The following is a 26,714-nucleotide window of genomic DNA, read 5'->3' as shown; positions in this document are numbered from 1 at the left end:
CCATAAGTTTTCATTCTCCATAAGTTCAGACTCTTGTTTGTTTTGGCCAAACTAATGGAAACTCATTCATGTTTTCATTTGCATTTCTCGATGAGGTAACATACTTATTGGCCATTCTGGTTTTCCCTTTAAGTTTTTACCTATTCAAATTCTCTGCACATTTTTGTTTTTCTTCTCAATTTGCAGTAGTTATTTCTATATTCAATCCCTATATAATACAATCTCTTGTCAGTTTAGACACTGCAAATATTTTCTTCTAAACTCTACCCATCTGTAGCCTTGCCTATAGGATGCTTTGTTAACTAAAAACCTTTTAATTATGAAGTAGTCAAAGCTATCATATCTCATGGATTGTGTTTTGAGGATCTTAACAAATCCTCACCCCAAGGTCACAAAGATATTCTCTGCTTTTTCTAATTTGCTTTAGGATTTTACCTTTCATTTAGGTCTTTAATTGCTGTGGTATTTGTGTGTTTTTTATATGGTTTGAAATGGGGATCCAACTTTTTGTCCATATAATAAGCCAATTTCTGAGCACCATTATCCATCTTTTCCCCACTAATTTGTGACACTACCTTTATCATGTCTCTAAATCAGTGGTTCTCAACCTGTGGGTCACGACCCCTTTGGCGGTCGAACGACCCTTTCACAAGGGTCGTCTAAGACCATCCTGCATATCAGATATTTACATTACGATTCATAACAGTAGCAGCATTACAGTTATGAAGTAGCAATGAAAATAATTTTATGGTTGGGTCACAACATGAGGAACTGTATTTAAAGGGCCAGAAGGTTGAGAACCACTGGTCTAAAGAGCCATGTCTCTTCCTAAATCCAGTTTAGCACTCTTATTTCCTAAGAGGAAAGCTCCATCACTGTGAACGTTTTCACTGATACAGTAGTCCCCCCTTTCCTACAGGGAATGCATTCTAACACCCCCAGTGGATACCTGGAATCACAGATAGTACTGAACCCTATATATACCATGTTTTTTCCAGTACATACATACCTTTCCACTTAAAGGAAGTGCTTTACAGCTTCTCTTTGGCATATCCAAACTGCCAGCACCATTACTCTTGTGCTTTGGAGCCATTAGTAAGTAAAATAAGCGTTACTTGAACACAAGCACTGAGATGTCACAACAGTCAATCGGCTAACCCAGATGGCTACCAAGTGACTAATGGGTGGGTAACATATAGAGCAAGGAGATGTTGGGCAAAGGGATGATTCAGATCCTGGGCAAGATTTCATCATGCTACTCAAAACGACGGGCAATTTAAAACTTACTATTTCTGGAATTCTCCATTTAATATTTTCAGACATGGCTGACCATGCGTAACTGAAACCACAGAAAGCGAAACCCAGTTAGGAGGGGTTTTACAGCTACTATCCTGCTTTCTATATACCAGGTCAATGAAAACTCCAACCATTACCCTTCATGATCCCCCAGGGATGCAATATTATTAGCTTGTATTCTTCTCAGAAACAGAATACCCAGTTCAGAAAGTGATTTTAAAAAAATAAATGTATGTTTATTAAAAAACCTAACCAAGAACAAACCCTGGGACACTAGAAATCAATGTTTCTTCTGAAAGCCAGCAACAACCGCCAGTGCAGGCACCTGAGAAATTACAGGTGCCTCAGTCCAAACATCAGGTTTCAAATATTCTTCTTTCCAAATGGTGAAATCCTTCTCAAGTGGTTCAAACTAGCGTTCCAAGAGGTGCTGGTGTGCGGGCCTGATTATGAGCATAGACAGCTTTTACAGCTAGACATCTGGCTGGTCTGTGTCCAGTACCACAAACTCCAGGAACCCCCACAGCCTCAGAAAAGTTACATATCTTCGACACTCCACTTGTAGGCAAGTTCCTCCACCGCCTTCTTGCTGGCAAGCCGGGCAAAGCGCTTCTGTTCAAATCCATTGGATCTGCAATCAAGAGATATTAATCAGCCAGAATCCTGAACTGGACACTTATTTTTGGAGAAAAAAAGAAAGAAAAGAGTTCACAATTAACGAATAAGGGAGAAAATAAGGCATGAAAAATATTTAAGGTACATGCAATAGAATCAAAAGGACAAAACATAAAATTCATCCTGCTTTAGTCCTTGTTCAGACTCTTCCCAGTCTTTTATCAACTGTTCCAAACATTTACCACTCTCTAAAGGCCCAACTCACTCTCAGATGATATCTACATCTTATACTTTATCCATTCATTACATAAACATTTAGTGAATTCTTTACATACGAGGCACTGTGTCATGAAAATGAGTATAGCACAGCACTTGTCCTAAGGAACTCTGAGCTCCAGCACCGGGGCAGCAGCTTGATAGGGACCAGGGACACATGGGGAGGAACTAAATTGTCCAGCATTAGGGCAAGAGCTGGAGGGGCAGCATTCTGCCAGATAGAGGTGCTGGCAGAGGCCATTACTCCTTTGATGAACCCTCCCCCAACAGAGCCAGCAGGCAGGTGCCATATCTGAGATTCCATCAACCTGGTTCACACTGCTTGCACCTGGTGATTCCTGGAGGGCCTGCCCCACCCAACTGTCAGGTCCATCCAAGCTACTTCTAGTGGCTGTTACATACAAATGGAAAAGATTTTCCTAAAATCTGTAAAAGGAGCAGCATCTAGCCCAGCCGTGGGCAAACTACGGCCCGCGGGCCGGATCCGGACCGTTTGAAATGAATAAAACTAAAAAAAAAAAAAAAAAAGACCGTACCCTTTTATGTAATGATGTTTACTTTGAATTTATATTAGTTCACACAAACACTCCATCCATGCTTTTGTTCCGGCCCTCCAGTCCAGTTTAAGAACCCATTGTGGCCCTCGAGTCAAAAAGTTTGCCCACCCCTGATCTAGCCTCAGTGTGCCCCATACCTATGGCCAAGTTGCCCCAGGCTTGGCAATAGCAGCAGCCAGCCTTGGTTCACAAATAGCTGCCATCTGCAGATTGCTCTGTGGCTCAGGCTGGGTGGCCCCAGGCAGAACACAGGCGGTAGCTAACCTTGGCCTGCACCTTCCAGGAGGCCCCACAGCCTCAGACCACATCAAAACATCACTACCCAACCACTTCCACAATCAACACATACAAGTTTGACTGAGCAGACACGAGAGCCACACTGAAGTAAGTTCTTTTCTGTGGAGTGGGCCCATGGCACAGCTGATCCTCCACAATGGTCGGAGGTCAGTGGTCTGTGGTTGCAGCCAGTCCTTGCAGCTGATCAGCCTGCGGGCAAATCCCTCCCATTGACGTGCCAATAGCAATCAAGGCTCAACTACAAGAAGAGGGTGTACACAGCCCACACAGGGGCACACCCTGAGTGCCCCGCTTGGGTGATTGGAGAGGTTGTGCCACCAGACCCTACAGAACAACTACTACACAAGGCCACTCTACCAAGCCTGGGAGACGTAGCAGCTCTACTTAACACATAGAAACAAACACAGGGAGGCTGCCAAAATGAAGGGACAAAGAAAAATGTCGCAAATGAAAGTACAAAATAAACCTCTAGAAAAAAACAAAACAAAAACACTAAACAAAATGGAGGCAAGCAATCTACTAGATACAGAGTTCAAAACACTGGTTATAAGAATGCTCAATGAACTTAGTGAGAACCTCAACTGCATAAAAAGGACCAGTCAGAAATGAAGGATACACTAACTGAAATAAAGAATAATTTACAGAGAACCAACAGTAGAACAGATGAAAGTGAGAATCAAATCAGCAATTTGGAATATAAGGAAACAAAAAACACCTAATCAGAACAGCTAAAATAAAAGAATTTTTAAAAAATGAGGTTAGTGTAAGGAGCCTCTGGAAGAACTTCAAGCATACCAACATTCACATCATGAGGGTGCTGGAAGGAGAAAAGAGAGAGCAGGAAATTGAAAACCTATTTGAAAAAATAATGATAGAAAACTTACCCAACTTGGTGAATGAAACAGACATACAAATCAGGAAGCACAGAGTCCCAAACAAGATAAACCCAAAGAGGCCTCCACCAAGACACATCATAATTAAAATGCAAAAGGTTAAAAACAAAGAGAGAATCTTTTGTGTTTCTTTAAAATATATATTTCTATTGATTTCAAAGAGAGAGGGAAGGAGAGAGAAATCAATTGCTTGCCTCTGGCACACCCCAAACCCACAACCTGGGTATGTGCCTGAATCGGGAATTAAACCAGCAACCTCTCAGTACATGGGACGACACTCAACTAACTGAGCCACACTGGCCAGGGCCACAGAAATAATCTTAAAAGCAGCAAGAGAAAAGCAGTTACTTACCACAAGGGAGCTCCCATAAGACTGTCAGCAGATTTCTCAACAGAAACTTTGCAGGCCAGACGGAATTGGCAAGAAATATTCAAAGTGATGAAAAGCAAGGACCTACAACCAAGATTACTCTACCCAGCAAAGCTATCATTTATTTTATTTGTTTGTTTGTTTTGTTAATCCTCACTGGAGGATATTTTTCCATTGATTTTTAGAGATAGTTGAAGGGAGGGGAGACAGAGAAAGAGAAACATCAATGGGAGAAAGACACATTGATTGGTTGCCTCCTGCACACACTCCAACCTGGGCCAGGGATCAAGCTTGCAACCAAGGTGTGTATCCTTGACTGGAACCAAACCTAGAACCCTTCAGTCCCCAGGCTGATGCTCTACCCACTGAGCCGAATTGGCTAGGGCCAAAGCTATCATTTAGAATCGAAGGACAGATAAAGAACTTCCACACAATAAACAGCTAAAGGAGTTCATCAACACCAAACTAATATTATAGGAAATGTTAAAGGGCCTTTTTGCAGAAGAGGGAGAGGAAGAAGAAAAAGAAGAGGAGGAATGGAAAGATAAAAAATATGAGCAATAAAATGGCAAGAAATACATATCTATCAACAGCTGAATCTAAAAAACAACATCAATGAACAAATGGACCAGAAACAGATTCATTGTTGGAGAACATTTTGATGGTTGCCAGATAGGAGAGGAATTGGGGAAGGGGTGAAAAAGATAAAGGGATTAAGAAGTACAAATTGGTTGTTACAGAACGATCATGGGGATGTAAAGTACAGAATAGGGAATATAGGCAATAATATCCTCATTACTATGAATGGAGTCAGATGGGTGTGAGATTTATTGGGATGATCACTTACTAAGTTATGTAATGGCTAATCCCTGGGGTATACACCTGAAAGCAATATAATAATGTATGTCAACTGTAATTGAAAAAAAATATTTAAAAATAGGGGGGAATAAATTAATTAATAAAATAATAATAATAAAAGAAAATGACCAAACATGCAAAGAAACAGAAAATGAGATCAAACTCAAGAAGAAGCTATTATTAGAAACCAATCCCGATGTGAACTAAATGTGCAATTAGCAGGCAGGACTTTAAAGCATATTTTTAAATATTCTCAAGAAAGACAAAAATGTTTCTTAATAAGTGCACAGATGGGAAATCTCAGCAGAAAAATATAAACTTTCAAATGGAAATCCTAGAGTTGAAATACAATGAACTAGCTTAAATAAAAAATTCATTGTATGGGCCTAATAGACTGGAGATGGCAGATCAAAGAGTCAATGAACTTGAAAACAGATAATAGAAATTGTCCCATCTTAAGAACAGAGAAAAATGATAGAAAAATAAAAAAGACTTCAGAGATCTGTGGGAGAATATCAAGTGGTAGAATAATAGTGTAATTGGAGGAGAAAACACACAAACAATTGAAGGAACAATAGCCAAATACTTCCCAAATGTGAAAAATATAAACTCATAGGTCCAGAAAGCGCAACCCAAAGCAGTATCAACACAAAGAAAACCACACCCAGGTACATCATAGTCAAACTGCTAAAAACAAAAGACAAGAAAATCTTGAAAGCTGCCAGAAAAAAAATACATTGTGTGTGTGTGTGTGTGTGTGTGTGTGTGTGTGTGTGTGTGTGTGTTGGGGTGGCGAGGGGAGGGGGTGAAGGGGGTGTAATAATGTAATAATATAAGAAATGAGGACTGAGTGTTGACTTCTAATCAGAAACAGTGGAGACCAGAAAGTGAAACATCTTTAAAGGCTGGCAAAACTGTCAGAACTCTGTACTGTCCAACCAGAGTTCCAGGTATGAGACTGCAACCTTAGAAGTTCCCAGGTGGAATGTGAAATTGGCCTCTGTATGCAGAGGACAAGAGACCAAAGAAAGAGGCAGACCACTCCAGATTAGAGTTTTAATAAGCAAGGGGACTTACATATAAGGCTGGTCTTGGGCACCTGCCTGCCAGAATCTTAAAAGTTTATATAGAAGCTTTAACTTTCAGTCACATATTCAGTCCAGATGGTCTCAACACCTTACTCTCTCTAGACCACATCTTTGAATTGGCTGCTAGTCTGGGGAGAATAAGTGTGACATAAATTCCAAGGACAGGGGAGGGAATAAGGATCCTCTGATCGTCCAGATAGAGCTTGTGGGTCAATAGGCAGTCATGTCAGTGAAACAATCTTCAGAAGTGAAGGCAAGAAAAAGGCCTCTAAATTTCCTTATTTTGATAATGTACTACGGTTATATAAGATTATCATTGAGGCAAGTTGGGGAAGGAATACACTGTAACACACTGTAATATTTTTTTCAAGTTCTTGTGAGTCAACAATTATTTCTTAAGTAACATTTTAAAAATATAATGATGAAACAGACATTTTCACATCAACAAAAACTGAGAAAATGTGGTGCCACTGAACCTACGCTGAGGAATGTTAAAAGCAGTTCTTCAGGAAAGAAGGAAGAGCACCAGAAATGGTAAATATGTGAGTACATATCAACAACTACACATTTTTTTCTTTTGTTTTCTTAGTAACTTTAAAAAATATAACTGTAGCCCTGGTTGGTGTGGCTGTTGGTTGAGCGCCCTCCCATGCACCAAGAAGTCAAGAGTTTGACTTCTGGTCAGCTTGGGCTGTGGGCTTGAACCCCAGTAGGGGGCATGCAGGAGGCAGTCGATGATGTTTCTCTCTCATCAATGTTTTTCTCTCTCTCCCTTCCTTTCTCACTAAAATCAACAAAAACATACTATCTATAAATATAAAAGGCTAAGCGACCATCCGACCACCTGGTAGGTATGACACACACTGACCACCAGGGGGCAGACACTCAACACGAGCTGCTGAGTTGCGGTTCTTGGGTGTCACACCTTGGAACCAGAGAGAAGGGAGTCTAATTCCAGAGTACATCACCCAAGAACCACCCTCTCACAATCCAAAACCCCTCGGGAGAATGTCGGAGAGCCGGTTTCGGCCGGATCCCTGTAGGCCAAGCCAAGGGACCCCCACCTGCCAGAGGGACCCTGCTCACTCCATAGACACCCTTCGAGCCATGGCGCCACCCCAGGTGCAGCTAGCCAGAGAGGGACTGCGGGAGGTTGGCTCCAGGGCATGTCCAGCCTGTTCACCCAGTCCCACCCCACCAGCCACCTTCTAATTTATTTCCTTTCAATGTGCACAAATCCGTGCACCAGAGCACTAGTGTGTGTGTGGGCCACACTAGAGGCCCAATGCACAACATTCGTGCACGGGTAGGGTCCCTAGGCCTGGCCAGCAATCAGGGAGACCATCAGGGCAATGGGGGGGGGGGGCCCACTGGCACCCACCTTAGCTGGCACCTGCCCCCCCGCAACCACCACTGGTTGGGGCCTGAAGGTTGGGGGCAGTTCCTGCGTTGAGCATCCGCCCCCTAGTGGTCAGTGTGTGTCATAGCGGCCGGCCATTCCACCATTTGGTCGATTTGCATATTATGGTTTTATTATATAGGATATACACATAAAACTGCAAAGTAAAAATTGTAACACTGTATTATGAGCCATATCATTTTTTATGTAATATGTATGACAACATTAGCAAAAAGAACAGAAGGTAAGTGGAACTACAGTGTTGTAAGGCTCTTATATTTTATGTGAAATAGTACAATTATAACTCTCAGTAAGCTATAATAAGTTAAAGGATACACCTTAGAGCAAACACTAAAGAAAATTTCACAAAGGTATAACTAAAAATATAATAGAGCAATTAAAATGGAATACTAACTTACACACCTAAATTCCAAAACACTGACAATACCAAATGCTGGCAAGGATATGCAGCAATGGAACCCTTATTCTCTGCTGTAATGTAAAACAATACAGCCACTTTGGAAGACATTTGACAGTTTCTTATAAAGTTAAATATAGTTTCGCCATACAACCCAGCAATTGCTGGATATTTACCCAAGTAAACTGAAAACTATGTACACATAAAAGCTATACACAAATGTTTATGGCAACTTTACTCACAATCACTAAAAACTAGGAGTAACCAAGATATCTGTAATACATCCATACAATGGAATATTACTCAGTGGCAAGAAGGAATAAAGTACTGGTCCATGCAAGAACATTAATAAATCTTAAATGCATTTTGCAAGAAGTCAGACCCAAAAGGCTATATATTGTATGATTTCATTCATGTGACATCTGGGAAAGGCAAAGCTATAGGGACAGAAAAGAGAACAGTAATTACAAGGGACTGGTAGAGGGGCTACAATTGACTAAAAGGGGACTTTTAGTGGAAATTTTAGGGTGATGGAACTGTTCTATATAGTACTAGGGCAGTGGATGAATGACTGCATTTGTCAAACCTCAAAGAGCTGTACACCATGCTAAAGAGAAAACATCAATATAAGTAAACTATGAAAGGGAAAAACCACCCAGGAGACTCCAGGACAGACGGCAGGCTATGGCAGTGAGTCTAACTATATTACTATGTATGACATAACAGCCCTGGAGGGAGGGGGAACAGGGAGCTGACCCTTTATGTTGAAAATTGTATTTTGATTAAACTATAAGGGTAATAACCAAAGAAATGCTACTCTCCAGTTGGTAAATTTGTTTCTCACTTCTGAATTTTTAAATTCTGAAACTGTTTTACATGTATATTGGGATGAACAAAATGGGTGGTAGAGGGTGAATGACAGATTTCTAAATTTCTAAAGGGAAGTGATAGATAAGAAGGAAAAGTCCTTTGTATCAGAGTCAGTTACAACAGTATGAACTCGTATTTGTAAATCTGTATATATAAATACATGTTCATATACACAGATACATACAGATGGAAACAGCAAAATAGAGATATGTGTGTATATGTAAATTACTATACATGCATTTCCTAGCTCTGTCTGCTAAGAGGGACTGGAAGCAATGTCACCCAGTAACAGCAAGCACTTCTCAGCAGTCAGATCTTGGTCTCTATATACCACTCTCCACAAAAAGCAGCCAGGGCTCCTTGGAGAAATGGCTGATCCTAATGTTGGGCAGGGAAAATAGACATAAGATGAGCTTGGAGCATCCTGTAGTATCAAGAACAGGGGACTCAGAAATAAAATGGGGGCATGTGAAAGGGACACCTGAACAAATCCCCAATGGCTAAAGAATGGAATATAAGTAATAAAATAAACAACATACTACTGGATTACAATCCAGAGTATACAATATACATGAGTCCATACTGATAAAAATAAATGGTTGAATAAATGGGGAGATGAAATGAATCTTCCTTACAGAAAAAGTCCAAATACTATAGGTAGGTATCCTCCCACTGGTCCCCTTTTGAATGTAAGCTGAACTCAGTAATTCACTTCCAGAGAACAGAGTTCAGAAGCGGGGAAATAGTGACTTTAAAGTGGAGAAGCCTGGCAAACACTCCCCTGCTCATGTGATTGAGGTTAACATCACTTATTGATGTCATGTGGCCACCATGCACCCACTAAAATGAAGTGATACAAAGGGCACTCCACCACTGTGGCATTCTTTCCAAAACCCCTAACCTCAGTCTAACTATGAGAAAAACATCAGACAAACCCAATTTGAGGGACATTTTCCAAAATACCTGACCATAACCCCAAATTATGAAGGTTACAAAAAGCAAAGACAGAAACTGCCACAGATCAGAGGAGACTAAAGAGACATGACAACTAAATGCAATGTGGTCTCCTGAACTGGATCCTTGGACAGAAAAAGGACATTAATGGGAAAACTGGTGAAAACCAAATAAAACCTGGTACATTAGTAACAACATACCAATACTGGTTTCTTAGTTTTGATAAATGTGCCATGATAATGTAATGAATGGTAATGAAACTGAATGAGAAATGTATGGGAATTCTTTATAATATCTTTGCAAATTTTCTATAAATCTAAAATTATTCCATAACAAAAGCTTATTTTTAAAACACACACAAAAGATTTTCAAAACACTGCAACAAACAATTGTAGAATACACATAACCTTCAGGCACAAATGGACTTTTCACCAAGGTAAACCACATACTGGGCCATAAAATATGTCTTAACAAATTTCAAAAGACCAAAATATTACAGAGTACATTCTCTGACCTCAGTGGAATTAAATCAGAAATCAGTAACAGTGAGATATCTAGAAAAGTCTAAATATTTGAAATTAAACAATGTCCTCCTCAGTAACTCACAAATCAAAGAATGAACCAAAAGAGAAATTATAAATTATTTTGAACAAAACCCAACATACATTCCTGAAAGAAAAAATAAACTCTCAACAAACTAGGAATAGAAAGGAACTTTCTTAATAAAGGGAATCTATAAAAAAAGCTATCGCTTAAGACATATTTAATGGTAAAAAACTGAATGTTTTCCTTCTAAGATTAGGAGCAATGCAATGTTTTTCTTCTAAGATTAGGAACAAAGTCTTACTACTTTTATTCTATTTCTTCACTGGAAGTTCTAGTTAGTGCAATAAGGCAAGAAAGAGAAACAAAAGGCATCTGGATTGGAAAGGAAGATGTTAAACTGTCTCTATTCACACAGGACATGATCCTCTAAGCACAAAATCTGATGGAATCTACAAAATAAGGTATTATGTACCCTAGCCAGGTAGGTCAGTTGGTTAGAGCATTATCCTGATATGCCAAGGTTCCGGGTTCAATGCCCGGTCAGGGCACATCCAAGAAGCAAATACTGAATGCAAAACTAAGTGGAGCAACAGAGAATTGAAACACTTGTATCTGCCACCATGAACTCTTTTGCTTTCTGTTATTAAAAGATTTTGTGATGAGATCAGAGATAATGTTAAAAATACACGATTATTTGATATTATATAATGAAATATGTCAATATTTGGAAGATCTGAAAAACTCAGCAAAGTAATATTTTCACATGTCTAATGCATGATGGTATAAAATCATGCAGGGGTAAAAGATCCATCCCAAAGTAGGACAAATAAACCAATAGATTTTAATGTAACAGTATAAAAAGTTTTTTTATATAGTTTTAGATTCCATATTATAAATAACCTTTAATAAACTGGAGATTTTTTGTGCAGTATCAAAATATATAATACAGCAAACACTTGATTTTTGGGAGCTCAATTTTTTTTTTTTTTTTTTTTTTTTTTTTGCACACCTGACCTATGCAATTTTATTAATGAATGTCCTTGGGAGCTCAATTTAATGGACTTCATCTTTAATGGACAAAACTTTCCAGTCCATATGTCATATGTGAAAATTAACACCCTGTTAATTTTAAAATGCTTTTAACCAAGACTTGCTTATAATTAAATTAATAGGTTAATGTTTTTGGTATTAATTCACTGTCATTTTTAACAAATTTTAGCAAATAGGCCAGGTTGGAAAAAACACTGTAGTAATTTTGCTGACATAAGTAAATATTACATATCTACAACTACAGTCTACATATTTAAATCCAAGAGTCACCGCTCTTAAACAATGTTCAGGGATTTGCATGTGATCACACCGCACCAATCAAGGTTATTGGTTCTGCTGTCACGTGACGTGATTTTCTGCAGCAGTTTCAACCAGTGACATGCGCTCAGCCATGCCCCAGCCGTGTACATTTGTTTACGCAAGGTGGCTGGACCGATTTACTAGACCTATTCAGCATAAATTTAAAATTACAGTAATATATATATAAACTTTTCTGTGAAAATTAAACTTTTCATACATAATTTTAATTACACAAATGTGTCTACATAAGTAAAAACAGGTAAACTAATTTGTCAATTTTTAAATATACACATTCATAAAACCTACTTTATTATATAATGGACTTGCAGCTTTTTTAAAAATATATATTTTATTGATTTTTTTACAGAGACAAAGGGAGGGAGATAAAGTGTTAGAAACATCGATGAGAGAGAAGCATTAATCAGCCGCCTCCCGCACACCTCCCACTGGGGATGTGCCCGAAACCAAGGTACATGCCCTTGACTGGAATCTGTTCGCAGGCCAACACTCTATCCACTGAGCCAAACCAGCTAGGGCTGGCTTTATTATTTTTAATGAACCAAAACATGCTTTTTAAACTTCTCAGTTTAATTTCTAATGCTGTAAATATTAGAAATATTAATAAGTATAACCAACACAAATAAAAGTTTTTTGGGAGTCCTCAATAATTTTTAAGTGTGGAGGGGTCTAAGATCGAAAAGTTTGAAAATCATTGTATTAGATGCTAGAAAAATGTCTTTTAGTAGACAAAAGGAGACAGGATCCAGCATATAAGTAGAGGGGCTAACTCTGGATAGGAGCACAAATAGTTCATCCATGTAACAGACAGGAAGTTAGCGCATGGGGGTACAGATGCAGGCAGGTGAATAGATAAGGTGGTAGGGCCCTGGTCAGTGTGGCTATGTGGTTAGAGCAGGGGTGGGCAAACTTTTTGACTCGAGGGCCACAATGGATTCTTAAACTGGACCGAAGGGCCAGAACAAAAGCATGGATGGAGTGTTTGTGTGAACTAATATAAATTCAAAGTAAACATCATTACATAAAAGGGTACGGTCTTTTTTTTTGGGGGGGGGGGGGGGGCCGCGGGCCGTAGTTTGCCCACGGCTGGGTTAGAGCGTTGGCCCGTGCACCAAAAGGTCTCCGGTTCGATTCCTAGTGAATGGCATGTACCTGGGTTGCAGGTTAGATCCTCAGCCCCAGTGTGTGTAGGAGCCAACCAAGAGATGTGTCTCCTCACATCAATGTCTGTCTGTCTGTCTCTCTCTCTCCCCCCACCCCCATCCTTCCTTCCCACTCTCCCTTCCACTCTTTCTAAAAAAAAAAATTGGATGAAAAAAATATCCTCAGGTGAGGATTAACATAAAAAATAAAGATACGGTGGTAGGGGTCAGTGACATATTACAAGTAACTCACTCCTAAGACAGTGAAGAGACGGTTCAAGGGCTATATTTTAGATACAACATACAGAAGGCTCCAGACTACCACCCTTCACTCACCCCCTAAACTTTAGAAAATATCATTAAAAGTGACAATGTCAAAAACAAAGGACCACCTGAGTTGTTTGGCCACAGCTTCTTAAGCTTGGAAAAGGAAAAAAGGAGGAAGAGTGTTCTAAGCATGGCAACGGGATCTGAGGACCTTGGAAACAGAAGCAAGCAAACTTCAAATTATTAACCTAGTCATTAGAGCACAGAATGAGGCAGAGTGTAGAGTGACATACAGTTAGGGAAGGTTAGGATCAGATGGAAGAAAAAACAAAAATGTAGGAAATATTCAGGTTTACCTGTCCACTCCATCCCAACGATACCCAGGCCAGATATTGAATCTGTTGGGAGGAGGTGCTGGGCCACTGTAGCGAGGTCTCACTAATGAGAGAAGAGAGAGAAAAACAAGTCAATTACTTATACTATTCAGTCCAGAGCTAGAAGGCAGCGGGGCTGGGGGTGGGGGGATTTTATACAGAAATCTCTATTAAGTGGAACCTAACTCCCAAACACAAGGAATCTAGATTGTATGGGAAAGCCTTCTTTGCACATAGCTATCTATCACCACCCTAATGACTCTCTAGCTATCTATCACCACCCTAATGAACACTCTCTCTCTCTCTCTCTCTCTCTCTCTCTCTCTCTCTCTCTCTCTCTCACACACACACACACACAAGTCACCTGCACCGCTGATGATTCCCAGAAGGCTCACCTTTCTTATCCTTGTTCTCCTTGGCCTTATTCTTCTTGATAAAGTTGGCCATGGGGTCCCCCTCCCTCTCTTGTTCTCTCAGCATCCGATCCAGATCTTCATCATCAATATAGCGGGCCAGAGGCTTCTGCATTTCCTTTATTGCATCCTCCACATTTTGTTGCTGCTGCCGGCTCTGGACAAGCCTGGGCAAAAAGAACCAAGATAGTTTGTAATACTGTTTAACACTTCTACTCTTACACTGACATGGACACACTGCTGCATTTGGAGAACCTCCTCTTTCTAGAAGCCTAGGCCAAATATTGTAAAGGGTAAAATTCCTAGAATACCAAGTGGAAGTGCAGAATATATCACTGAAAGGATAGATATATATTCTGAACACAATGAATTTCCCATTCTTGAAAACAGCTTTTATTTAAAAAAAGGTTTAAAATAGATTTTGAGAGAGAAACATCAACATGAAAGTGAAACATCGATCCATCGATCGGCGGCCTCCTGCACACCCCCAATTGGGGATCAAGCCTGCAACCCAGGCATGCATCCTGACTGGGAATCAAACCTTTCGGTGCACGAGATGATACCCAACCAACTGAGCCACCCCAGTCAGGGCCTGAAAACAGCTTGAAGGCAAAACATAAACTAGCTAGTCAGAGGAGGACTCTGAGAAATAACTCCCTCCAGTCACTGTAGTCTTGTTTTACCTTTCAGTGGTTCCCTTACCCTTTTCCCCACTGGGCATACAGCTCATCTCTCTTTGAGTCCTTCTCTGCTCTTCGCCTTTGCTCTAAACGTTCCAGTTTCAAATTCCTCTTACGACCAGACTTATCTCGAAATACGGTTTCAGCATATTGGAATTCAGCTGCAAAGGAAAATTATGCTTTTAAAGATAAACATCAGGTATTCAAATCAGAAATAATATTTTAATAGCTGACATCAAACACTTGGGATTCTAATGCTAAATAAGAACTTCTGCAGTCAGACTACAAGTACCTATGGCTGATGATCCTGAAAACTATTATTTTTTCAAGAAGGAAAAGTACCATTTGGACCCACTGAGAAGTTAAAATAATGCGTAAAAGCAGAAATGAAACTTGATAGCACTTAAAAGTTTAAAACATCAGGTACAATAAGCTATATTTAAAAAAGAAAAGCTACAGGAGCCTCAATTGGTCTTTGCACTTTTGTAATTTTACCTTCAAATGCCATGGCTTCTTGGTCCCGTTCCTGGAGTTCCTGCTGCTCTCGCTGTGTGTCAGTTAACACCAACCCAGTTTTAGCCCCAGAGTACATGTGTGCAGCCTATGCAATGGAGAGGGAGCGTCCAGCATTAATGAGATGATGCAGCGGCAGGCTCTATGAGTACACAGTTACGTGCATTTTGTCTGAAGATCAGCAACAACCAAACCAAAAACGCTAATGTTATATCTTATTCTCAGCCACAGGATTCACAAAACAGAAAAAAAAATAAAATTGAGTTTCATGGAAAACCAACAGTACTATCAAATTTAAGAGTAAACAAAAATACAAACCAAGAAGATATTAAAGGGAAGGCAAAGCATCTGTATTTCTGATTTTTCAGCATATATAAACTTCACACATGAGGACTCACTCCCGGGCCACCTGACCAGAAACCTGTATCAAGCTCTAAGGCCTCCAATACAGACTCACACTAACAAAGAATCCCATTTAAAATGCAAATTCAAACCTAAGATCCTTAAATTGTGGATATATTTCAGGATAATGAAAAAATCTGACCAAATCAAAACCTTTTACTAAACTCCACCTTGTATCAAGATAACAAATCAACCCACAAATGGAACATGCAGTATATCCTGATATCCTTAAGCCATGTGCTAAATTTGATCAATATTAAATTACATATGGATTAAACAGATACATAAAATATCAAGGAGTCCAGCTGAAACATAGCCCTCACTTTGTGACCCAAAACAGAAGAACCTCACTTCCTGGGTGAGGGACAGGCCAGTCCACCCTGCCAGGACCACGTGGGCTACCGAGGAGACCTACCTAAAAAGTCTGTACTGGAGGAAGATGTGCACACCACTGGCTCTAGCATTCTGTCTCTTCACCAGCTCACTGGAATAAGATTCCTTTACTCATACTTGTGTTCTTTACAACAGTTACTCGGGGCTCATGGATTTTTTCCCCCCTCACTCATAGATTTCAAATAAAACCTGACTTTCCAGGTGATATGAAGTAGTTTTATATTTTAAGTGCCTCTCTTTAAGCTTTTGTAATTGTAATTGTAACAAATTGTTTACTTTGTCCCAGGTACTGTGCTAAAAGTTTTACTTACACTAACTCGTTTAATTTTCACAATAATCTTATGAAGTATATACTATTATCCACATTTTACCAATGAAGAAGCTGAGGTAATTATGTACCTTGCTCAAATTTCACAGATACAAAGTGGAAAAGATAGGGTTTGAATACGTGACATTTGACAATACGTGAAATTTGACAAAATTTGTGCTAACTCCACTCTGTAAACTACACTTCTGTTTATTACTAAGAAAAGAGGAAGTCTTTCTAAACCTATTAACACATTGCGTACCGCATAGAAATCTCTAAGACATACGCCAGGGACCGCACGTTTTTGGGCAAATTGCACGTTATTTAAATCATCATAATGTACTTTAGGTGTTGTTTTTCAATAATTATAACATTTTTATTTACTTAAACAATTAAAGTTCCTAGTCCTTTTTTAACGTATGGTACTGCGTAAAACATTTTCCTCTATGAAGAGGGACCAAACAAAATTTACATAAGTATCTAGATTCACTCCTTTTTCCATGGGCGTGAAAAATGAGAACACTCGTGAGCGGTCCTTAACAGATGGCGCGCGAAACACGAGAAAACTCCTGAGCGGTACGAAATGTGTTAAAATGAGATTTATGGAATTCAGATGACATAAAGGCAGATGCTACTTAGGACCTCTGGAATCTGCAAGTTCACCTGGGCTGTACTATAGGCTGTCCTGCCTTCAGAGAGAAGGAAAGAGGTGGAGCAGTCCTCTGAACTAGATTTACTGCACAACCAAGACCTGCCTCCCCCTCCACTGGCTCGGGTCTCTGGGCCTTGGATAGAGCTAGAAGACAGGAATCACTCTAAGACAGCGGTCGCCAACCTTTCGGACCTCACGGACCACCAGTGGTCCACGGACCATCAGTTGGCAACCGCTGCTCTAAGAGAAGATATGGCTCCTGAAAATTCCTACCTTCTTTCCCAGAGGCTGAGTCCTTCGAGGTGGAGACAGGTCAGAATCAGAGGATTTGGCCCTCTGTTTCCTCCTTGGTGGAGAGAGGTCAGAATCAGAGCTGTGGTGCCCAGGTCTATTTCGTGGAGGTGACAGATCTGAATCAGAACCCTGGGGCTTTGAACTTGGTTTCCTCCGCGGAGGAGAAAGGTCTGAATCAGAGGCTTTCCGACTGTCACCTGGGTAGGAGGAAGAGCCCAACGTGTGACTCTGACGTCTTCGAGGTGACGAACTCGTATGAAATTTTCTACGGCTGGGTGAAGAGCCTAGAAATTGAAGAATAAAGTCTTTAATCCAGTGTCAGAATCTTAAAAAGAACTTACCCAGTTACTGTTCGACATTCATTTAGTCCTCATGCATCACTAACCTAAACACAAGATCAGATGACACAGGAGAAGAGCAAAGTCAGGGACAGTTTTCAAAACCAAGAGGCAGGATGTGGAGTTCTGTTCCCCAGTTACCAGCGACTGTGATTGTGTGTGAGATCTCAACATATTCCTCTACGTCATATTTAACCACACTCAGAATAGGCAAAATAACATGCACGCAGATCTCAGTGATGTGTTAAGTTAAAACTAACTAGGATATATTCTGAAGTCCTCAGACTAAAGAATAAAAATGTATTTTAATTTAAAAATTAAAACAGTAGCTGGGGACCATTTTGGGTAAAAATTTTTACCACACAGGCCTGAATTATAAACATAAGCATCACAAATTACTTCCCCAAAAAAGCAATCGGCAATATGTATCAATGATCTTTAAAACACACAACCTGGAAAATCAATTTCTACTTAGCTCCTAGGAAACAAATCTAGAAGTACTTAATTTCCAGGAAATCTATCTAGAAGCAGAGAAGGAAATCATCCAGAATGGAAATAGTTTATGTAGACAGATGTTCATTACAGAACTAGAGGCCCAGTGCACAAATTTGTGCACCAGTGGGGTCCCTTGGCCTGGCCTGTGGGATCGGGCCAAAACCAGCTCTCCGACATCCCCCGAGGGGTCCCGGATTGCAAGAGGGAACAGGCCAGGCCGAGGGACCCCACCGGTGCACGATTGGGGCTGGGGAGGGATGCGGAAGGTTGACCAGCCAGGGAGGGACCGCGGGAAGGCTCCAAGGCGTGTCTGGCCCATCTCACTCAGTCCCGATCAGCTGGACCCCAGCAGCAAGCTAACCTACTGGTTGAACCAACTGCACCCTGGTGGTCAGTGCACGTCATAGCAAGCAGTTTGATTGGTTGAACGGCCAGCCAGACACTTAGCATATTAGGCTTTTATCATATGGGATTATGAAAGGAAAATTTAGAAATAACCTAAAATATGCAGTATTAGGGAAATGGTTAACTAAATTTATGTAATACAATAAAAATTACATTAACGAGGAAATGTTCTTATGACATGGGGAAGTTAATGATAAGTGAAAAAACCAGGCAAGATAATGCATGCAACACATAGATAGTGCATAGAGAGTCCTGGCCAGGTAGCTCAGTTGATTGAGCATTGTGCCATGCACCAAAAGGTTGCCCAATGTTTCTCTCTCTCTCTCTCTCTCTCTCTCTCAAAATCAATAAAAAAATCTTTTAAAAAAATGAATAGAGAAAAGACTAAAAAGAACATTGGCTATAACACTAATGACTGCCTCTGAATAACCGAAGTCCGCATGATTTTTTTCTGCTTCTTTATGTATTTCTAGACATTCTGATGTTTCTGCAACAAACAGACAGCACTTTCATGTCCAGTGAGGACAACAAAAGGATATATAAAAACTTCTTCCCTTCTACTGTAAATATTTAACTCTTCAGCCCAACCTCTCACTACTTCCCTATAGTTTTTAAAACTTCTCCTAAGAAAATTAATTCTCATTTCTAAAGACATAAATACCTAACAAGTAAAAGATTCAAAATGAAGTGCCTAGGGAACAAGTCCCTCTCGTGGACAATCAATGCTCACCTTTAGAGTCATGCTGTTTATTTCCATAATGAAATTTGGCTTGCCTTTTTCGTGGCGGAGAGAGGTCCAAGTCACATTCATACTTGCTGCTCCTTGGGACGGAGGGCTGAGAGGGTCCTGGCCCCTTCCGGTGTGGAGAAGTTTTGCTAGAGGCTCTTTCTGGGGCGTTACTGCTTTGGGTTCTGTGCAGTGAATGAGGAACATTAGGAGGCGAATCAGGGAAGTCATGACGGGCCCTCCTGAGCTTTGATGTGGCCGAGGATTCCGGAGGCCTTCTAGGTTGAGAGGTGTCAGGGGAGCTGTTACGGGCCTTTCTCTGCGGAGAAATATCTGAGGAACTGTGATGGGCCCTCCGAGGAGGAGATGGATCTGGTGTGTCACGACGGGCCCTTCTAGGAGATACACCTGAAGGACGATAATGCTTCCTGAGCAGAGAGGGATCCGGTGAATCATGATGGGCTCTCCTAGGTGGAGAGGGGTCCGGGGAGTCATGGCGGACTCTCCTAGGCGGAGAAGGATCCGGGGAGTCATGGCGGACTCTCCTAGGCGGAGAAGGATCCGGGGAGTCATGGCGGACCCTCCTAGGTGAAGGATCCGGGGAGTCATGGCGAACCTTCCTAGGTGAAGGATCCGGGGAGTCATGGCGGACCCTCCTAGGTGAAGGATCCGGGGAGTCATGGCGGGAATGCCTGTGTGAAGGTAGATCCTCACTGTGGCCTAAACACAAAGAGCAAAGAGTCAGATTCCCACAAATGCTGTGTTCACCACCAGTACCCAGAGTTTCAAAAGATGCCCCAGCAGCACACACCTCAAAACTACTCAGAAAGCCCAAAACTACTCTGTACAGCTCCTTTGCTTGGGGGCCCAGCACCCATGAACATTTTAAAAATAATCTCTCTTATTTGCCTAACAAGACACAATTTGCAAAGCATTTTAAATACATTTTTCATCTTATACCTTGTAAGGCAAGTGGGGCAGGCATCTTGTTTACAGTCATGAAAATAGAAGCTCCAAGGTGCTGAATGGCTTCTTACCTCAGATTACAACTCCAAGATGAAGAGACAGACTAGAACCCCAGTCTTCTATCTCCCAACCCAATGCTCTTCCCAAAACCTTATTTGTGTAGAGTTCCCAGACAGAGGCTCCTACTGAAATTTAGCCTAGAAAAGTGAGTTTTTACTTACTCTTCTTTCAAAAGGCATGTTCACTAGACCTGTGCCACATAAAAATGAGTGCTGTCAACTAATCCATGCTACTGTGCTCCTTATTGGGGGAGGAGAGATCACCAGCAAAAAATAATCAGCATTACTGATCACTTACTACATGCCAAGGTAGATTACCTCATTTAATTCTCAAACCCTAGGAGATAAAGATTACCTCCATTTTACAGATAAGAAAGTTGATACTCGAAAAGATTAAATAATTTGCCAAAGTCATACTGCTAGTAAGTGGTGGAGTGAATATCCAAATCCAGCTCTGTCTGACTCCAGAGGCCACGTGCAATCTTTAAAATATGCAGATGAACATTCTAAGAACAGAGGCTAAGGTAGCAGAAGCAGGAAATGAGGTCATGGGTCATATTTTTCAGGATCAGTGACAAATTAAAACAACGCGCCCTCTAAAAAAAAAAAAAGAAAAGAAAAAGGCTTCCCCTTTAGATTTATCTATTGTTGGAACTCACCTCCCAGAAGCTTCCATTTGGCACTGGAACGAAAGGTTTCCATCTGCTTTACCTCTTCTGGCCGCTCATCCACAAACTCAGCCACCTGTGGCAATGAGGACACTACATTGAGGACATCCACAGGATCCAGCCAAGGAGCACTGTTGTGTAAGAACCTGAAGTTATAACCATTCCCATTCCTAATACACATCGAACACACAGACCCAAAACAGCCATGAAGATCCATGCAGTGGTCCTCAGTTATGTGTGCTCCATAAATCCCTGATTGCCACTGGATGGTTTAATTCTTGATCATTCTCCAACTAATCAATTTCCCTCCAAAAGTTAATTTCATTCATTACAAACTTTTTTACCAACTTGCCACAGACACGACTGCCACCTGTAAGATAAAAGCTAAATTCCTTTGCCCGCTTTATTTTTATTATATTGCACGCAGAGTGAAAACAGGCAGGCTCCTGGTCGTGCCTATCACTCACTCATAAGGGCTCCGGGTGCCTCTGAAACCTTCCTTGTATTAGGTAGTTACAAAGGCAGGCACTCTTGAAGCCAACAAAAAGAAGTCATTAAGATGCACACAGAATCACAGAATCCTTAAGAGAGAGAACCACATTTCACTTATCCAAACTGCAAACAAATGTGGAATATTCTCTAGAGTATCCTTGATAAATGATTATTCACCCATTACTCCCTGTCAGAGAATCAATTCACTAACATGAAACTCACTATGTTATTTAGTAGTCTACTGTATTTTGAGGTTGTGCTAGAAAGTTCTTAGTTTTATCAGACTGGTATCGACCTTCCTCTAACTTCTTCCCATTGGCCCTAGTTCTGACCTCTGACAACTGATCCTCTCTCTTGCTACATGACAGACTTTCAAAGATGACTGGCATCATAAATTCTCGTTACAGAATAGCAACTATGTGTAAAGCACTGTTTTGCATTTTACTATCTCAATCAATCCTCACAATAGCCCTGCAAAGAAAGGGTCCACAATACTAAAGAGCAAACTATTACTTAGCAAAGTTAAATAACTTTCTCAATATCACAAGCTAGCAAGAGGCAGAACTGGAATTCAAACCCAGGTCGTAATTCCTCTCTACTTCTCTTCTCCCAAGACCCTACCAACATTCCTCATACAACCTAGTTTTGAGACCTCTCACTGGGCATTAACAGCACAGACTTTCAAGCAAGATGAACAGAGATCTAAATCCCCAGGTCTGCCAGCTGGTATTTGTGTAACCTCTGGCAAGTTATTTTCTCTAAGCCTCAATTTCCTCATTTGTAAAAGCAGGTTTCAAAGGATTGCTCTGAGGACTCAATGAGATGGGTCATGTTAGCATAGCAGTGCTTGTACATGGTAAATGCTCAGTAAATTATACCTATTATTTTTGTGCTGCCACTGCTATTGTGGTTGTCCTAGTTATTTTGCCATTATTTCTGGTGGTGGTGATGGTCTTGCAGTAATAAAAATGAATTCAATAACCAAGATCTGGTTTAACCAGAATAGAGAGCAGTGGGGCTAAAGCCTTCTTTGTTTTCGTTTTGGGGCCATCACAGGACAAAAGACAATATTATAAAAGAAAATTAACAGAGGATCACATAAAATTTACAATTTACATGCCAAAACTATTAATAATGAAAAGGAAAAAGATAAAACATACCTATGACATGTAAAACAGGTAATATATTCTTATATAAATATCAAATAAGTAAAAAAAATTAAAATCCCAATTTTCTAAGAAATGGACAAAATACCAAGAATTTCATAAAACAGAAATTCCCAAAAAACATAAGAAAAACTATTCATTTCACTATTTTTCAAAGAAACTAGATACCACTGTTTACCTGCCAAACTGGAATAGGTTTGCCAATTTGTTGCTGTTGTAATGTTTAAGTACTGATGAAGAAATGCAAACACTGGCATTCTCATACACTGCCAGTGGGAGTGTGAATTGGTACCACTTTTTGGAAAGCAATATGAGACTATAGTTCACTTCATGGGAATAAAGAAATAAGGGATTATTTGTGAACAAGATGTTTATCAAAGCATTATGATATTTTAAGAAAGGAAACAACCCATATGTCCAGTAATAGAACATTTGAAAACAATATATATACTGAACTACTATGCAACCATTAAAAATCACATTCTCAAAGAATATTTGAATGTCTTACTAAAGTATTCACAATATATTATTAAGTGAAAGAGTAGGCTCAAAACCGTGTGTACAGTATGATCCCAATTATATTTGAAAAAAATAAATAAAAGTATGTATAATCTATTAATTAAAGAGATATCCATCCAAATGTTAGAAGTTGTTACCTGTGGATAGTCACAGTATAAGTGATTTTTATACTCTTTTTAAAACTTTCACGTTTCTTAAAATTCCCAAATATTCTATAGTCCCGTATTGCTTTCCAAATATTCTATAATAAGTATATTTGGCTTTTATAACATAAAAAAATAAAAACATATGCTGTGAACATTAATTAGATTTAAGTGGTTGATTCTAACATTCTGGTTCCTTTTGATCACTGTTTCCCTTTTAATTACTAACAAATCATCTTTTAAGTAATCTATTGTAGAATATGCTGGGGATTAACATTAAATATACTCATCTGGAATTCATCTTTAAAACTTTACAATTCAGCCTATCAACAACTCTCCTTTTCACCTGTTTCTCAGTTATTCTCGGCATAGATTCCATGGCTATACCAATGCTAGGTTATTTGCCTATGCTTTTGTCCACCTGGTTCTTATGTTCAAAATTTATATCAGATATTTACATCCTTCATAGAATTTCCCAATGGAATAAAAAGTGGCCTACTTCCCCTGTGCTCTAATAGCACTTGGTACATATGTGAAACATAGCTCCAACATTTATCATATTACTGAAATTATATGAAAGTCCCATTTTAGAGTATGACCACTAGAGTACAGACACTATGTTCTATTAATCCACATATCTCCAGTACTTACACAAGAGCATACAAATTTTAAAGTTTAGTTGAATCATGAATGAAAGAAACAAAGAGAAAGTTCCCTACTATTGAACCTGAGCATTGTTTTTAAGGTCCATCCCAACACATCGAACCTGGCTAGTTCTATCATAGCTCTATCACTGATGCTGAGGAGTCCTGCCTCTCTCTGGGATTAGTTCCCATTTTTAGTTTGATGGGCCCTTCCATAAAAAAGAAGACAGTACTTCTTTGGAAGTTGTCTCTGCCCAACTTTCCCTCTTACAACCCTGCCCTGCACTGGGAGTTGAGGTTGAAAGGCTTGAATTTCAAAGTCCTTACAGCCTCAAAAGATACATACCACAGGCAAATCGCCATCATCTTCCTCTTCCTCCTTTTCGGGTTTAGTGGTGGAGATAGATGTCCAGCTCACATCATCGTCCACAATCCGCATTCTAAAGAGGGGGGGGGATAAAAAAGGAGAAACGTTCTTGGGTAACAGCCTATGCACACTTATCTATTGGTTTCGGGATAAAGCTCAAAATCCTACAAGATCCTGCAACGTCTACCACATCAGTTTTCACACACTCAGTCCCTTCTCTCTGCCTACTGTTCTCATTCTTTACTGGGAAACTCTTACTCATTCTTAAGAACCTAATAGATAACTTCCTTGAGAATACCTTCCTAACTACTCTCCCATCTAAGAACCCGTTACACGTTCTTGAAGTACTTTCATTGCACTTATCACAAAGGAAATACATCAATTAGTTGCAAAATTAGTTGTCTAAAGCCTGTATCCCATTAGACGACAAGCTCCATCAGGATAGGGACTAAGGCTTTCTCATTCAGACTGGCATCCTCGTCACCCTGCAGCAACTGGCATAAGAGGTATTCAGTAAATAAATACCCGTCACACAGATACACTAGGTCTGGCTGCACATAACGACGACTGCCATGGGTGAGGTTATTCCCTGAACAGCCAAGATCACTTTGCACATCTCTAACCACAACCACCACCACTAAATACAAGTGATATCATTCGGTATTACTCTCATTTCACAGATAAGCAAACGAGGGCTGAGAGGCCCGAAGCCACACAGCCTGAGAAGTGGCACAGCGAGGACTCGCGCTCTGATCAGTGTCGCTGCAGAGCTCACGCTGTTTTCACTACAAGGTGCTGTTTCCCAAGAATCCACACAAGTCAGAGCGCAGGAAGGAAGAGGCCAGAGTAAGGGGAAAGCCAAGCCAGGCAAGACAATGGATCCGGGCTGTGGACTTAGTAGCCTGTACAAGATATATCCGTTTCCTAGGGCAGACCGGGTGGCCTAAGACAACAGGAATATATCCCCTCGGTTCTGGAGGCAGAGTCTGAAACCGCCAGGTATCTGCAAGGCAAAGCCCGCTGCGCTCCAGGGGGGACCCGATGGCTCGGGGCACGGTCTAAGCTCAGCCTCCACCTTCACGTGGTCCTTTTCCCTCTAGGCCTGTCTCTGTGTCCAACCTTCTCTCTTTTTTTATAATATATTTTTACTGATTTCAGAGAGGAAGAGGGAGAGAGAAAGAAACACCAATGATGAGAGAGAATCACTGATCGGCTGCACCGGGGATGGAGTGAGGGCAGCCCGGCCTGCGCCCTGACCGGGAATCGCACCGTGACCTCCCGGCTCACAGGTCACGCTCCACCACGGAGCCACGGCCGCCAAGCCCCTCTTCCTAAAGGGACACCAGTTATACTGGCTCTGGCGCCCATCCTGACCCACGACGGCTTCATTCCTTACTTCACGGAAGCAACGTAAAGCTCACGAATTCATACGCGTCTAAAACGCCCCACAGCGCCCGGCAGGTGGCAAGAGCGGGAAGTGGGGACAGGGCGGCCCCGCAGGCAGGGTCCGAGCACCAAGCACAGGCTCTGGCCCAGCTCGCCCGTCTCTCGGGGCACAGGGCGCATTCTCTACCGGAGACGACTGGAGGCTACAGAGGCGGGCAAAGGGATGCAGGCCACAGTCTGGCTAGAACACAGGGCCCGGGGCGCGATCAGTGATTCTCTCTCACGGGGCCCTCAGCCCGGGGGCGGGGGGCCCTCAGCCCGGCGGGGATCCAGGAAGGGCGGGCCGCGGAGACGGGAGGAATGGGGGCGGCAGCCCCGCCAAGACCCACTCACCCCTTGCCGCCGGCACCGCCAGGCTTGGGCCGCTTTTTGCGACGCTTGAGAATGGACTCGGAACCCGCGTGGCCGCCGGCATCGGCCCGGGACAAGTAGCGCTTCAGGTACTCGGCCTTGGAGATCGGCGGGGCTGCCGCCATGGCAGCGCGGGGCGCGGCGACGGCGCGGCGCGGGGGTCAAACTCCGCGACGCAAAACGGACGCGCCGGAACCGGAAGTGGCGGGACCGCCGGGGACTGCGGGAGCCTCCGGGACGAGCTCTCGCGAGCTTCCAGGGATGGTGTGGGCTCGCCGTCCGTCCACATCTCTCCGCTGTCCACCGTCTGCCCGCTCAGCAGCCGCACAGCGGGCGCTCTGCGGCCGTGAGGCCGTGGCCACGCGGTCCCCGCCCCGGCACCTCCAGAACATAATGCAGTGGTTACAGACAGGCGCTGGCGTTGGTGCAGCTGACCTGGGTTCCCTAACTTCTATGGCCTTGGGCAGGCTATGTAACAAACTGAGGACTGTAAATGCTTAGAACAATGTCTGGCTCATAGTATTGTTGGTCTTATTAGTATGTGTGTTTAGGGAGAAGGAATCTGCGCTCAGGCTTCCGACTGCCATTCGAGAGGAAATCCGACAGGCCGGTGGGTCAGTGGTTGAGCATCCACCTAGGAACCAGGAGGTCATGCCGGATTCCCGGTCAGGGCTCATGCCCGGGTT

The 26,714-nt window shown here is 41.6% G+C and overlaps 1 protein-coding gene across 3 annotated transcripts; it reads right to left on the bottom strand.

Moving 5' to 3' along the window:
- Positions 1 to 1,510: 1,510 nt before the first annotated feature.
- BUD13 (BUD13 homolog) lies at positions 1,511 to 26,418 on the bottom strand. Of its 3 annotated transcripts, none has more exons than XM_059707803.1 (10): positions 26,011 to 26,418; positions 24,211 to 24,304; positions 20,892 to 20,976; positions 19,211 to 19,927; positions 17,222 to 17,526; positions 15,177 to 15,282; positions 14,704 to 14,842; positions 13,984 to 14,168; positions 13,571 to 13,652; positions 1,511 to 1,927 (listed from the first exon to the last, which is right to left on the bottom strand). In XM_059707803.1, the coding sequence occupies exons 1-10, from the start codon at positions 26,151 to 26,153 to the stop codon at positions 1,834 to 1,836; spliced, it is 1,950 nt and encodes a 649-aa protein (XP_059563786.1). In that variant the 5' UTR covers positions 26,154 to 26,418; the 3' UTR covers positions 1,511 to 1,833. The 3 variants fall into 3 exon arrangements, with proteins under 3 accessions (XP_059563786.1, XP_059563787.1, XP_059563788.1); XM_059707804.1 differs by having other exon boundaries at positions 20,892 to 21,031; positions 26,011 to 26,151; XM_059707805.1 differs by lacking the exons at positions 24,211 to 24,304; positions 26,011 to 26,418 and adding an exon at positions 22,271 to 22,398.
- Positions 26,419 to 26,714: the final 296 nt, after the last annotated feature.

This window comes from Myotis daubentonii, chromosome 9 (genome assembly GCF_963259705.1).
Source record: "Myotis daubentonii chromosome 9, mMyoDau2.1, whole genome shotgun sequence".
Classification (NCBI taxonomy): domain Eukaryota; kingdom Metazoa; phylum Chordata; class Mammalia; order Chiroptera; family Vespertilionidae; genus Myotis; species Myotis daubentonii.
The sequence above is the reverse complement of the archived record's forward strand: the minus strand, read 5'-3'. Positions and strand labels throughout refer to the sequence as shown.